The sequence below is a fragment of the Rana temporaria genome, chromosome 5, assembly GCF_905171775.1.
Source record: "Rana temporaria chromosome 5, aRanTem1.1, whole genome shotgun sequence".
In the NCBI taxonomy this organism is placed as follows: domain Eukaryota; kingdom Metazoa; phylum Chordata; class Amphibia; order Anura; family Ranidae; genus Rana; species Rana temporaria.
This window is the reverse complement of record NC_053493.1, coordinates 423,067,194-423,076,763: the sequence shown is the minus strand read 5'-3', so window position 1 is coordinate 423,076,763 and position 9,570 is coordinate 423,067,194. Positions and strand designations below refer to the sequence as shown.

Sequence of the window (9,570 nt, the reverse complement as noted above, 5' to 3'; positions counted from 1 at the left end):
GATTTCCGCGTAGAATATGCAAATTAGCGAGATACGCCGATTCAGAAACGTTACGTACGCCTGGCGCTATTTTGTTACGCCGTTTACGTTAGGCTTTTTCGGCGTAAAGTTTTTCCTGCTCTTATGAGGCGTACGCAATGTTAGGTATGGACGTCGTTCCCGCATCGAATTTTGAAATGTTTACGTCGTTTGCGTAAGTCGTTCGCGAATAGGGCTGTGCGTAATTTACGTTCACGTCTAAAGCAATGACTATTTGCGACGTAATTTGGAGCATGCGCACTGGGATTTTTTCACGAACGGCACATGCGCCGTTCACAAAAAACGTAAAATACGCGGGGTCATGTTAAATTTAAATAAAACACCCCCATAACATCCCCATTTGAATTAGGCGGGCTTACGCCGGCTCACATACGTTACGCCGCCGTAACTTAGGGTGCAAGTTCTTTCTGAATACGGAACTTGCGCCCAAATTTACGGCGGTGTAACGTATCTGAGATACGTTACGCCATCAGAAAGATCCGCTGATCTTTCTGAATCCAGCCCTATAACGTTTGCGCAAACCAATCAATAAACGCTTATTGCGTTTTTTTTTTTTTTTTTTACCAAAAATAGGTAGAAGAATACGTATCGCCCTAAACTGAGGAAAAATATGTTTTTTTAATATATTTTTGGGGGATATTTATTATAGCAAAAAGTAAAAAATATTGTTTTGTTTTTTTCAAAATTGTCGCTCTCTTTTTTGTTTATGGCGCAAAAAAATTAAAACCGCAGAGGTGATCAAATACCACCGAAAGAAAGCTCTATTTGTGGGGGGGGGGGGAGGACGTCAATTTTGTTTGGAAGCCACGTCGCACGACCGCGCGATTGTCAGTTAAAGCAACGCAGTGCGGAATTTGCAAAAAGGTGGCCCGGTCTTTGGCCAGCCAAATGGTCCGGGGGCTGAAGTGGTTAAAGTGATCCTGAAGGTTGTAATAAAAACAAAACGTGTGAAGTGGGAAGTACAAGTTCAGTGTTATTTGTAAGAAATTAAAATGCTAATTCTTCTGCTGACGTACGGAGAAGAAGAAAGTGAAAGAGGATGAAGAGAGGAGAGAGGAGTATATAAGAGAGGAGAGAGGAGTATATAAGAGAGGAGAGAGGAGTATATAAGAGAGGAGAGAGGAGTATATAAGAGAGGAGAGAGGAGTATATAAGAGAGGAGAGAGGAGTATATAAGAGAGGAGTATATAAGAGAGGAGAGAGGAGTATATAAGAGAGGAGAGAGGAGTATATAAGAGAGGAGAGAGGAGTATATAAGAGAGGAGAGAGGAGTATATAAGAGAGGAGAGAGGAGTATATAAGAGAGGAGTATATAAGAGAGGAGAGAGGAGTATATAAGAGAGGAGAGAGGAGTATATAAGAGAGGAGAGAGGAGTATATAAGAGAGGAGAGAGGAGTATATAAGAGAGGAGAGAGGAGTATATAAGAGAGGAGAGAGGAGTATATAAGAGAGGAGAGAGGAGTATATAAGAGAGGAGTATATAAGAGAGGAGAGAGGAGTATATAAGAGAGGAGAGAGGAGTATATAAGAGAGGAGAGAGGAGTATATAAGAGAGGAGTATATAAGAGAGGAGAGAGGAGTATATAAGAGAGGAGAGAGGAGTATATAAGAGAGGAGAGAGGAGTATATAAGAGAGGAGAGAGGAGTATATAAGAGAGGAGAGAGGAGTATATAAGAGAGGAGAGAGGAGTATATAAGAGAGGAGTATATAAGAGAGGAGAGAGGAGTATATAAGAGAGGAGAGAGGAGTATATAAGAGAGGAGAGAGGAGTATATAAGAGAGGAGAGAGGAGTATATAAGAGAGGAGAGAAGAGTATATAAGAGAGGACTCGGGACTCTGGAGGAAACAGACACAACGCAGAGACCATGGCCGGTGCTCCAGAGACAGGTAGGACTACATATTATTATAATGGGGGGACGGAGGAGGAGGGGGGGGGTTGCAGAGGAAAATGATGAGATTTATTAGTCACAATGTTGGTGGGAAGAAGAGGAGTCTCCTCTTTATTTGGGTCCAATAAGAAGTTTGTAACATTTTATTATCTTTAAAAAAAAGAAGTTTGTAACATTTTATGACTTTTGTAACATTTTATATCCTCAGTATCTAAATCATTTTTTGATGTTCGTGTCTAACAATTCCGCTTTCTAATGCCGCGTACACACGATCGGAAATTCTGCCCAAAAAAAAACGTGCATTTTTTTTCCCGACGGAATGTTGGCTCAAACTTGTGTTGCATACAAATGTTGCCGGAAATTCCGACCGTCAAGAACGCGGTGACGTACAACACGTACGAAGAACCAAGAAAAATGAAGTTCAATAGGCAGTGCGGCTCTGCTGCTTGATTCCGAGCATGCGTTGGATTTTTTTGTGCGTCGGAATTGCATACAGACAATCGGAATTTCCGATAGAAACCTTTTCCGTTGGAAAAAAAATGGGAACCAGCTCTCAAATTTTTGTTGTCGGAAATTCCAACAGAAATTGTTTCGATGGAGCCTACGCACGGTCGAAATTTCCGACCAAAAGCTCACATCTGACTTTCTTGTCCGAACTTCCAACCAAAAGCTCACATCGGACTTTTCTTGTCGGAATTTCTGACCAAAAGCTCACATCGGACTTTTCTTGTCGGAATTTCTGACCAAAAGCTCACATCGGACTTTTCTTGTCGGAATTTCCGACCAAAAGCTCACATGGGACTTTTCTTGTCGGAATTTCTGACCAAAAGCTCAAATCGGACTTTTCTTGTCGGAATTTCTGACCAAAAGCTCAAATCGGACTTTTCTTTCTCATATACGGTCTGCAGTCAGTCTGTTTATCATTCTTCTCTATTTGTATTAGGGTGGTGGGGTTGATAGGAGGGTAGTGGGGTGCATAGGAGGGGGTAGTGGGTGGATAGGAGGGGGTAGTGGGGTGTACAGAGGGGGTAGTGGGGTGGATAGTAGGGTAGTAGGGTGTACAGAGGCGGTAGTGGGGTGGATAGGAGGGTAGTGGGGTGTACAGAGGGGGTAGTAGGGTGGATAGGAGGGTAGTGGGGTGGATAGGAGGGGGTCGTGGGGTGGATAGGAGGGTAGTGGGGTGTACAGAGGGGGTAGTAGGGTGGATAGGAGGGTAGTGGGGTGGATAGGAGGGGGTCGTGGGGTGGATAGGAGGGTAGTGGGGTGTACAGAGGGGGTAGTGGTGTGGATAGGGGGAGGTAGTGGGGTGTACAGAGGGGGTAGTGGGGTGTACAGAAGGGGTAGTGGGGTGTACAGAGGGGGTAGTGGGGTGTACAGAGGAGGTAGTGGGGTGGATAGGAGGGTAGTGGGGTGGATAGGGGGTAGTGGGGTGTATAGAGGAGGTAATGGGGTGGATAGGAGAGGGTAGTGGGGAGGATAGTAGGGTAGTAGAGTGTACAGAGGCGATAGTGGGGTGGATAGGAGGGTAGTGGGGTGTACAGAGGGGATAGTAGGGTGGATAGGAGGGTAGTGGGGTGTACAGAGGAGGTAGTGGGGTGGATAGGAGGGTAGTGGGGTGGATAGGGGGGGAGTGGGGTGTATAGAGGAGGTAGTGGGGTGGATAGGAGAGGGTAGTGGGGTGTATAGTAGGGTAGTAGGGTGTACAGTGGCGGTAGTGGGGTGGATAGGAGGGTAGTGGGGTGTACAGAGGGGGTAGTAGGGTGGATAGGAGGGTAGTGGGGTGGATAGGAGGGGGTAGTGGGTGGATAGGAGGGGGTAGTGGGGTGTATAGGAGAGAGTAGTGGGGTGGATAGGAGGGTAGTGGGGTGTACAGATAGAATAGTGGGGTGTAAACATAGGATAGTGGGGTGGATAGGAGGGGGTAGTGGGGTGTACAGAGCGGGTAGTCAGGTGAACAGAGAGGATAGTGGGGTGATACAGAAGGGAGTCTGAGAGACAGAGGAGGGGTCTGGGAGACAGAGGGGGGCTAGGAGACATAGGGAGGATCTGAGAGACAGAGGAGGAGAGCTGAGAGACAGAGGAGGGGGCTGAGAGACAGAGGGGGGCTAGGAGACATAGGGAGGATCTGAGAGACAGAGGAGGAGAGCTGAGAGACAGGGGAGGGGCCTGAGAGACAGAGGAGTGGTCTGAGAGACAGAGGGGGTTCTGAGAGACAGAGGAGGGGCTAAAAGAGGGGGGGCTGTGAGACAGAGGAGGAAAGCTGAAAGACAGAGGAGGGGTCTGAGAGACAGAGGAGGGGTCTGAAAGACAGAGGAGGGATCTGAGAGACAGAGGAGGGGTCTGAGAGACAGAGGAGGGGTCTGAGAGACAGAGGAGGGACAGAGGGGGACTGAGAGACCGAGGGGGGAGATGAGAGAAAGAGGGGGAGAGCTGAAAGATAGAGGAGGGGTCTGAGAGACAGAGGGGGAGCTGAGAGACAGGAGGGAGCTGAAAGACAAAGGGGGGTCTGAGAGACAGGGGGGTCTGAGAGATAGAGAGGGGCAGAGAGACAGAGGAGGGGGCTAAAAAAAGGGGGGGTCTGAGAGACAGAGGAGGGGTCTGAGAGACAGAGGAGGGGTCTGAGAGACAGAGGAGGGGTCTGAGAGACAGAGGGGGGGTCTGAGAGACAGAGGGGGGAGAAGGGAGACAGAGGGGGGAGATGAGAAAGAGAGGGGGAGAGCTGAAAGATAGAGGAGGGGTCTGAGAGACAGAGGGGGAGCTGAGAGACAGGAGGGAGCTGAAAGACAGAGGGGGGAGATGAGAGACAGAGGGGGGAGATGAGAGACAGAGGGGGAGATGAGAGACAGAGGGGGGAGATGAGAGACAGAGGGGGAGATGAGATACAGAGGAGGAGAGCTAAAAGATAGAGGAGGGGTCTGAGAGACAGAGGAGAGGTCTGAGAGACAGAGGGGGTCTGAGAGATAGAGGGGAGCAGAGAGACAGAGGAGGGGGCTAAAAAAGGGGGGGTCTGAGAGACAGAGGAGGGGTCTGAGAGACAGAGGAGGGGTCTGAGAGATAGTGGGGGGGGGTCTGAGAGACAGGGGGGTCTGAGAGATAGAGGGGGCTGAGAGACAGAGGAGGGGGCTAAAAGAGGGGGGACTGAGAAACACGGGGACTGAGACAGAGGAGGGGTCTGAGAGACAGAGGAGGGGTCTGAGAGACAGAGGAGGGGTCTGAGAGACAGAGGGGGGGTCTGAGAGACAGAGGGGGGTCTGAGAGACAGAGGAGGGGTCTGAGAGACAGATTAGGGGTCTGAGAGACAGAGGGGAGCTGAGAGACAGAGGAGGGGCTAAAAGAGGGGGGGCTTAGAGACACATGAACTGAGAGACAGAGGGGGGACTGAGAGACAGAGGGGGGTCTGAGAGACAGAGGGGGGGGGTCTGGGAGACAGGGGGCTAGGAGACAGAGGGGGGAAGCTGAGAGACAGAGGGGGGAAGCTGAGAGACAGAGGGGGGAAGCTGAGAGACAGAGGGGGGAAGCTGAGAGACAGAGGAGGGGCTAAAATAGGGGGGACTGAGAGACACAGGAACTGAGAGACAGAGGGGGGACTGAGAGACAGAGGGGGGTCTGAGAAACAGAGGAGGGGTCTGGGAGACAGAGGAGGGGTCTGGGAGACAGGGGGCTAGGAGACAGAGGGGAGAGATGAGAGACAGAGGGGGGAAACTGAGAGACAGAGGGGGGAGCTGAGAGACAGAGGAGGGGTCTGAGAGACAGAGGGGGGTCTAAGAGATAGAGGGGAGCTGAGAGACAGAGGAGGGGCTAAAGGAGGCGGGACTGAGAGACAGAGGAGGAGAGCTGAGAGACAGAGGAGGGGTCTGAGAGACAGAGGGGGGGCTGAGAGACAGAAGGGGGAGCTGAGAGACATAAAGGGGCTGAGAGACAGAGGAGGGGATAAAAGAGGGGGGGTCTGAGAGACAGAGGGGGGTCTGAGAGACAGAGGGGGGTCTGAGAGAAAGAGGGGGATCTGAGACAGAGGGGGATCTGAGAGATAGTGAGGGGGCTGAGAGACAGAGGAGGGGACTAAAAAAGGGGTGGCTGAGAGACAGAGGGGGGGCTGAGAGATAGAGGGGGCAGAGAGACAGAGGGGAGTGCTCTGGCACGTTTGTGTAGGATGACTCCTTGGCTTTTACATCCAACTGCCCTCCTCGCTGGCCACTTTCCCCGAATCCCCGCTGCTGTTTGATGCCACGCTCCCGCTGCCGCCGAACTCTGCATAAAACGTTTTTTTTAAACGGCCCACTGAGCCATCGGCCCACCTGCCAACTCCCGTTAGTCCCGATGGCCAGTCCATCCCTGTGTACAGAGGGGGTAGTGGGGTGCATAGAGGGGGTAGTGGGGTGTACAGAGGGGGTAGTGGGGTGGATAGGAGGGTAGTGGGGTGTACAGAGGGGGCAGGGCCGTTTGAAGGAATTTGGGGGCCCCAAGCAAAATGAACATGGAGGGCCCCCCCCCCCCCCCAAATGCACGCACACAAAGCCTACAAGAACCACAGCATAGCGATACAGTGTAAGTTCACCCACACTTTATATAAAAAATAAAGGTTTACAGTGCAAATACTGCTGTTGTATATAATGTGCATAAAATGTTATCATTTGCAAAAAACACCACTGTACCATAAAATCAAGTATACATTAAAGTGCACAATAACGACTGTGTTATGCCATCAAACACAGCCACTTTGCCATCAATTGTGGCCACTGTGCCCATTAATTGTCACCACTGTGCCATGCCATCAAACGCAGCCACTGTGCCATCAATTGTCGCCACTGTGCCCATCAATTGTCGCCACTGTGCCATGCCAAACACAGCCAGTGCCGTGCCCATCAATTGTCACCACTGTGCCCATCAATTGTCGCCACTGTGCCCATCAATTGTCGCCACTGTGCCCATCAATTGTCGCCACTGTGCCATGCCAAACGCAGCCACTGTCTAATCAAACGCAGCCACTATGCCATGCCATCAATTGTCACCACTGTGCCCATCAATTGTAGCCATCGTGCCCATCAATTGTAGCCATCATGCCCATCAATTGTAGCCATCATGCCCATCAATTGTAGCCACTGTGCCCATGAGCTGCTGGCTCTGATAGGCACTTCCAAAGCCAACCAGCTGCCATTATTCAGATGGCCGGCGCTCACTAGGGAGCCGGCCATCTGAATAGTGGACGGCAGCGACAATACATGGATTCATGCAATGCATGAATCTATGTATTGTTGATCAGTGGTGGTGCAGGAGAGAGAGGGGGCGGCATTCCTGCGCCCTCTATGGACGCACTGCCACTGGTAGATATACTGTGTCCACTGTACAAGATGTTTATCCCTTATATGCCCAGCCATATGGGTGCTTTAAGATCTCATTGTTTACTGCCACATGATGCTTTCATGTTGGTGTGTACCACAGTGTACGTAACCCTCCTATTTTGGTTGTTCCACTCTGGAGGGTTACGTACACACCAACATGAAAGCATTGTGGCAGTAAACAATGAGGTCTTAAAGCACCCATATGGCTGGGCATATAAATTATGGATACTAGGATAAACATCTTGTACAGTGGACACAGTATATCTAATGACATCTAATGAGGAGAGCAAAAAATAAAGATTTACCATAGCTTTACCATAGAAACCATTACCATAGCTTTCTTTCCGTTTTCTTTCTTTACCATCCCATTTCCATCTAAGAGTCCTTTCACACTGAGCCGCTCATAGCGTCGGCGGTAAAACTCCGCTATTTATACCGCCAACGCTATGGGCGGATTTGCTAGTGCCCGAGGAAGGGTTAAAACCACCCGCAATGCACTGCTGCAGCAGCGCATTGCCAGCGGTATAGCTGCGCTGTCCCATTGATTTCAATGGGCAGCAGCGGTGAAGGAGCGGTAAATACACCGCCCCTTCTCCGCTCCAAAAATGCGGCTAGCAGGACTTTTTTACCGTCCTGCTGGCGCAATTCAATTCCGAGGGCTTTCACACTGGAGACAATTGAGCAGCTTCTTAAGGGCGGTTTGCAGGCGCTATTTTTAAGAAGCTGCTCAATTGTCTCCAGTGTGAAAGCCCTCGGGCTTTCACACTGGAGAATTGCGCCAGCAGGACGGTAAAAAAAAGTGTAAAAAAAAAGTCCTGCTAGCCACATCTTTTGAGCGGAAAGGAGCGGTGTATTTACCGCTCCTTCACCGCTGCTGCCCATTGAAATCAATGGGACAGCGCAGCTATACCGCTGGCAATGCGTTGACAGTAAAAATAGCAGAGTTTTACCGCCGACGCTATGAGCGGCTCAGTGTGAAAGGACTCTTAGATGGAAATGGGATGGTAAAGAAAATGGAAAGAAATCTATGGTAATTGTTTTGTATATATTACCTGATTCAAAAAAGAAGCAATAAGACCCCTTTTACACTGGAGCGTATTGCAGGCGCTATAAGATTAAAAATAGCGCCTGCAAACCGCCCTTAATCTTATAGCGCCTGCAATACGCTCCAGTGTGAAAGAGGTCTAATTGCTTATTTTTTTAATCAGGTAATATATACAAAACAATTACCATAGATTTCTTTCCATTTTCTTTACCATCCCATTTCCATCTTATAGCTTCTATTTTGAATCAGGTCATATTTATTAAAGATTTTTGCAAAAATGTACAAAGCAGAGTCTTTTCTCTGCTTTGTACATTTTTGCAAAAAGCTTTAATAAATATGACCTGATTCAAAATAGAAGCTATAAGATGGAAATGGGATGGTAAATAGAATGGAAATAAATCTATGGTGGTACCGTAATTGTTTTGTTTATAATACATAAGAGTGGGGTTATTAATTATAATCACTGTCTGTCGCCTGTCGGCTAACATATTTTTGTAATGGCAGTCCCCCCCCCCTGTTCTTTTTAACCCCCCTCCCTACAAGCTACAGTACCTCATACCGCGCGGCAGCCGACAGGAGAATTGTTGTTCCTGGCCGGCCGGACTGAAAGGAAGTGAGCACAGAGGCAGAGCACTCAGTGTGTGCACTTCCTGTTAATCTGCAGTCCGGCCGGGTACAACGAACTGAATCTCCAGTACCGCGCGGCGTGGATTGAAGCATAGGACGCGGCGGCTCGGTCAGTGTTGTTAACAGTCCGGCCGGGTACACAAACTGAATCTCCTCCAGTACCGCGCGGCGTGGGATCATGCAGCATAGGGCTGCAGCGGCTCGGTCAGTGTTATTATCCCCATTAAAGATACAAAAATCCTGCTGCCTGTGCCGTTGGATGCTGGGGCCCCTGACCAGCTCGAGGCCCCAAGCAATTGCCTCCTTTGCCTCTCTTGTTCCGACGGGCCTGAGAGGGGGTAGTCGGGTGTACAAAGGGGGTAGTGGGGTGTATAGAGGGGGTAGTGGGCTGCACTTTAAGAAATATTGCACAAATGGGGAGGGGGAGGGGTTATTGTTTTCGTGCCCATAATTGAAGCCTCACAGTGCCCATAATTGCAGCCTCGCCTTGCCTAAATCGCAGCCTCGCGTGCCCATAATTGCAGCCTCACCATGCCCATAATTGCAACCTCACCGTGCCCATAATTGCAGCCTCACCATGCCCATAATTGCAGCCTCACCATGCCCAAAATCACAGCCTCGCCTTGCC

At 49.7% G+C, this 9,570-nt stretch overlaps 1 protein-coding gene across 2 annotated transcripts in view; it reads left to right on the top strand.

Moving 5' to 3' along the window:
• Positions 1–1,807: 1,807 nt before the first annotated feature.
• Positions 1,808–9,570, top strand: part of LOC120941707 — a 30,582-nt gene continuing 22,819 nt past the window's right edge. For both annotated transcript variants that reach the window (XM_040355294.1, XM_040355296.1), the window contains exon 1: positions 1,808–1,929. In XM_040355294.1, coding sequence (XP_040211228.1) covers positions 1,908–1,929 — 22 coding nt within the window. In that variant the 5' untranslated portion in view covers positions 1,808–1,907. The remainder of the gene's footprint in view (positions 1,930–9,570) is intronic.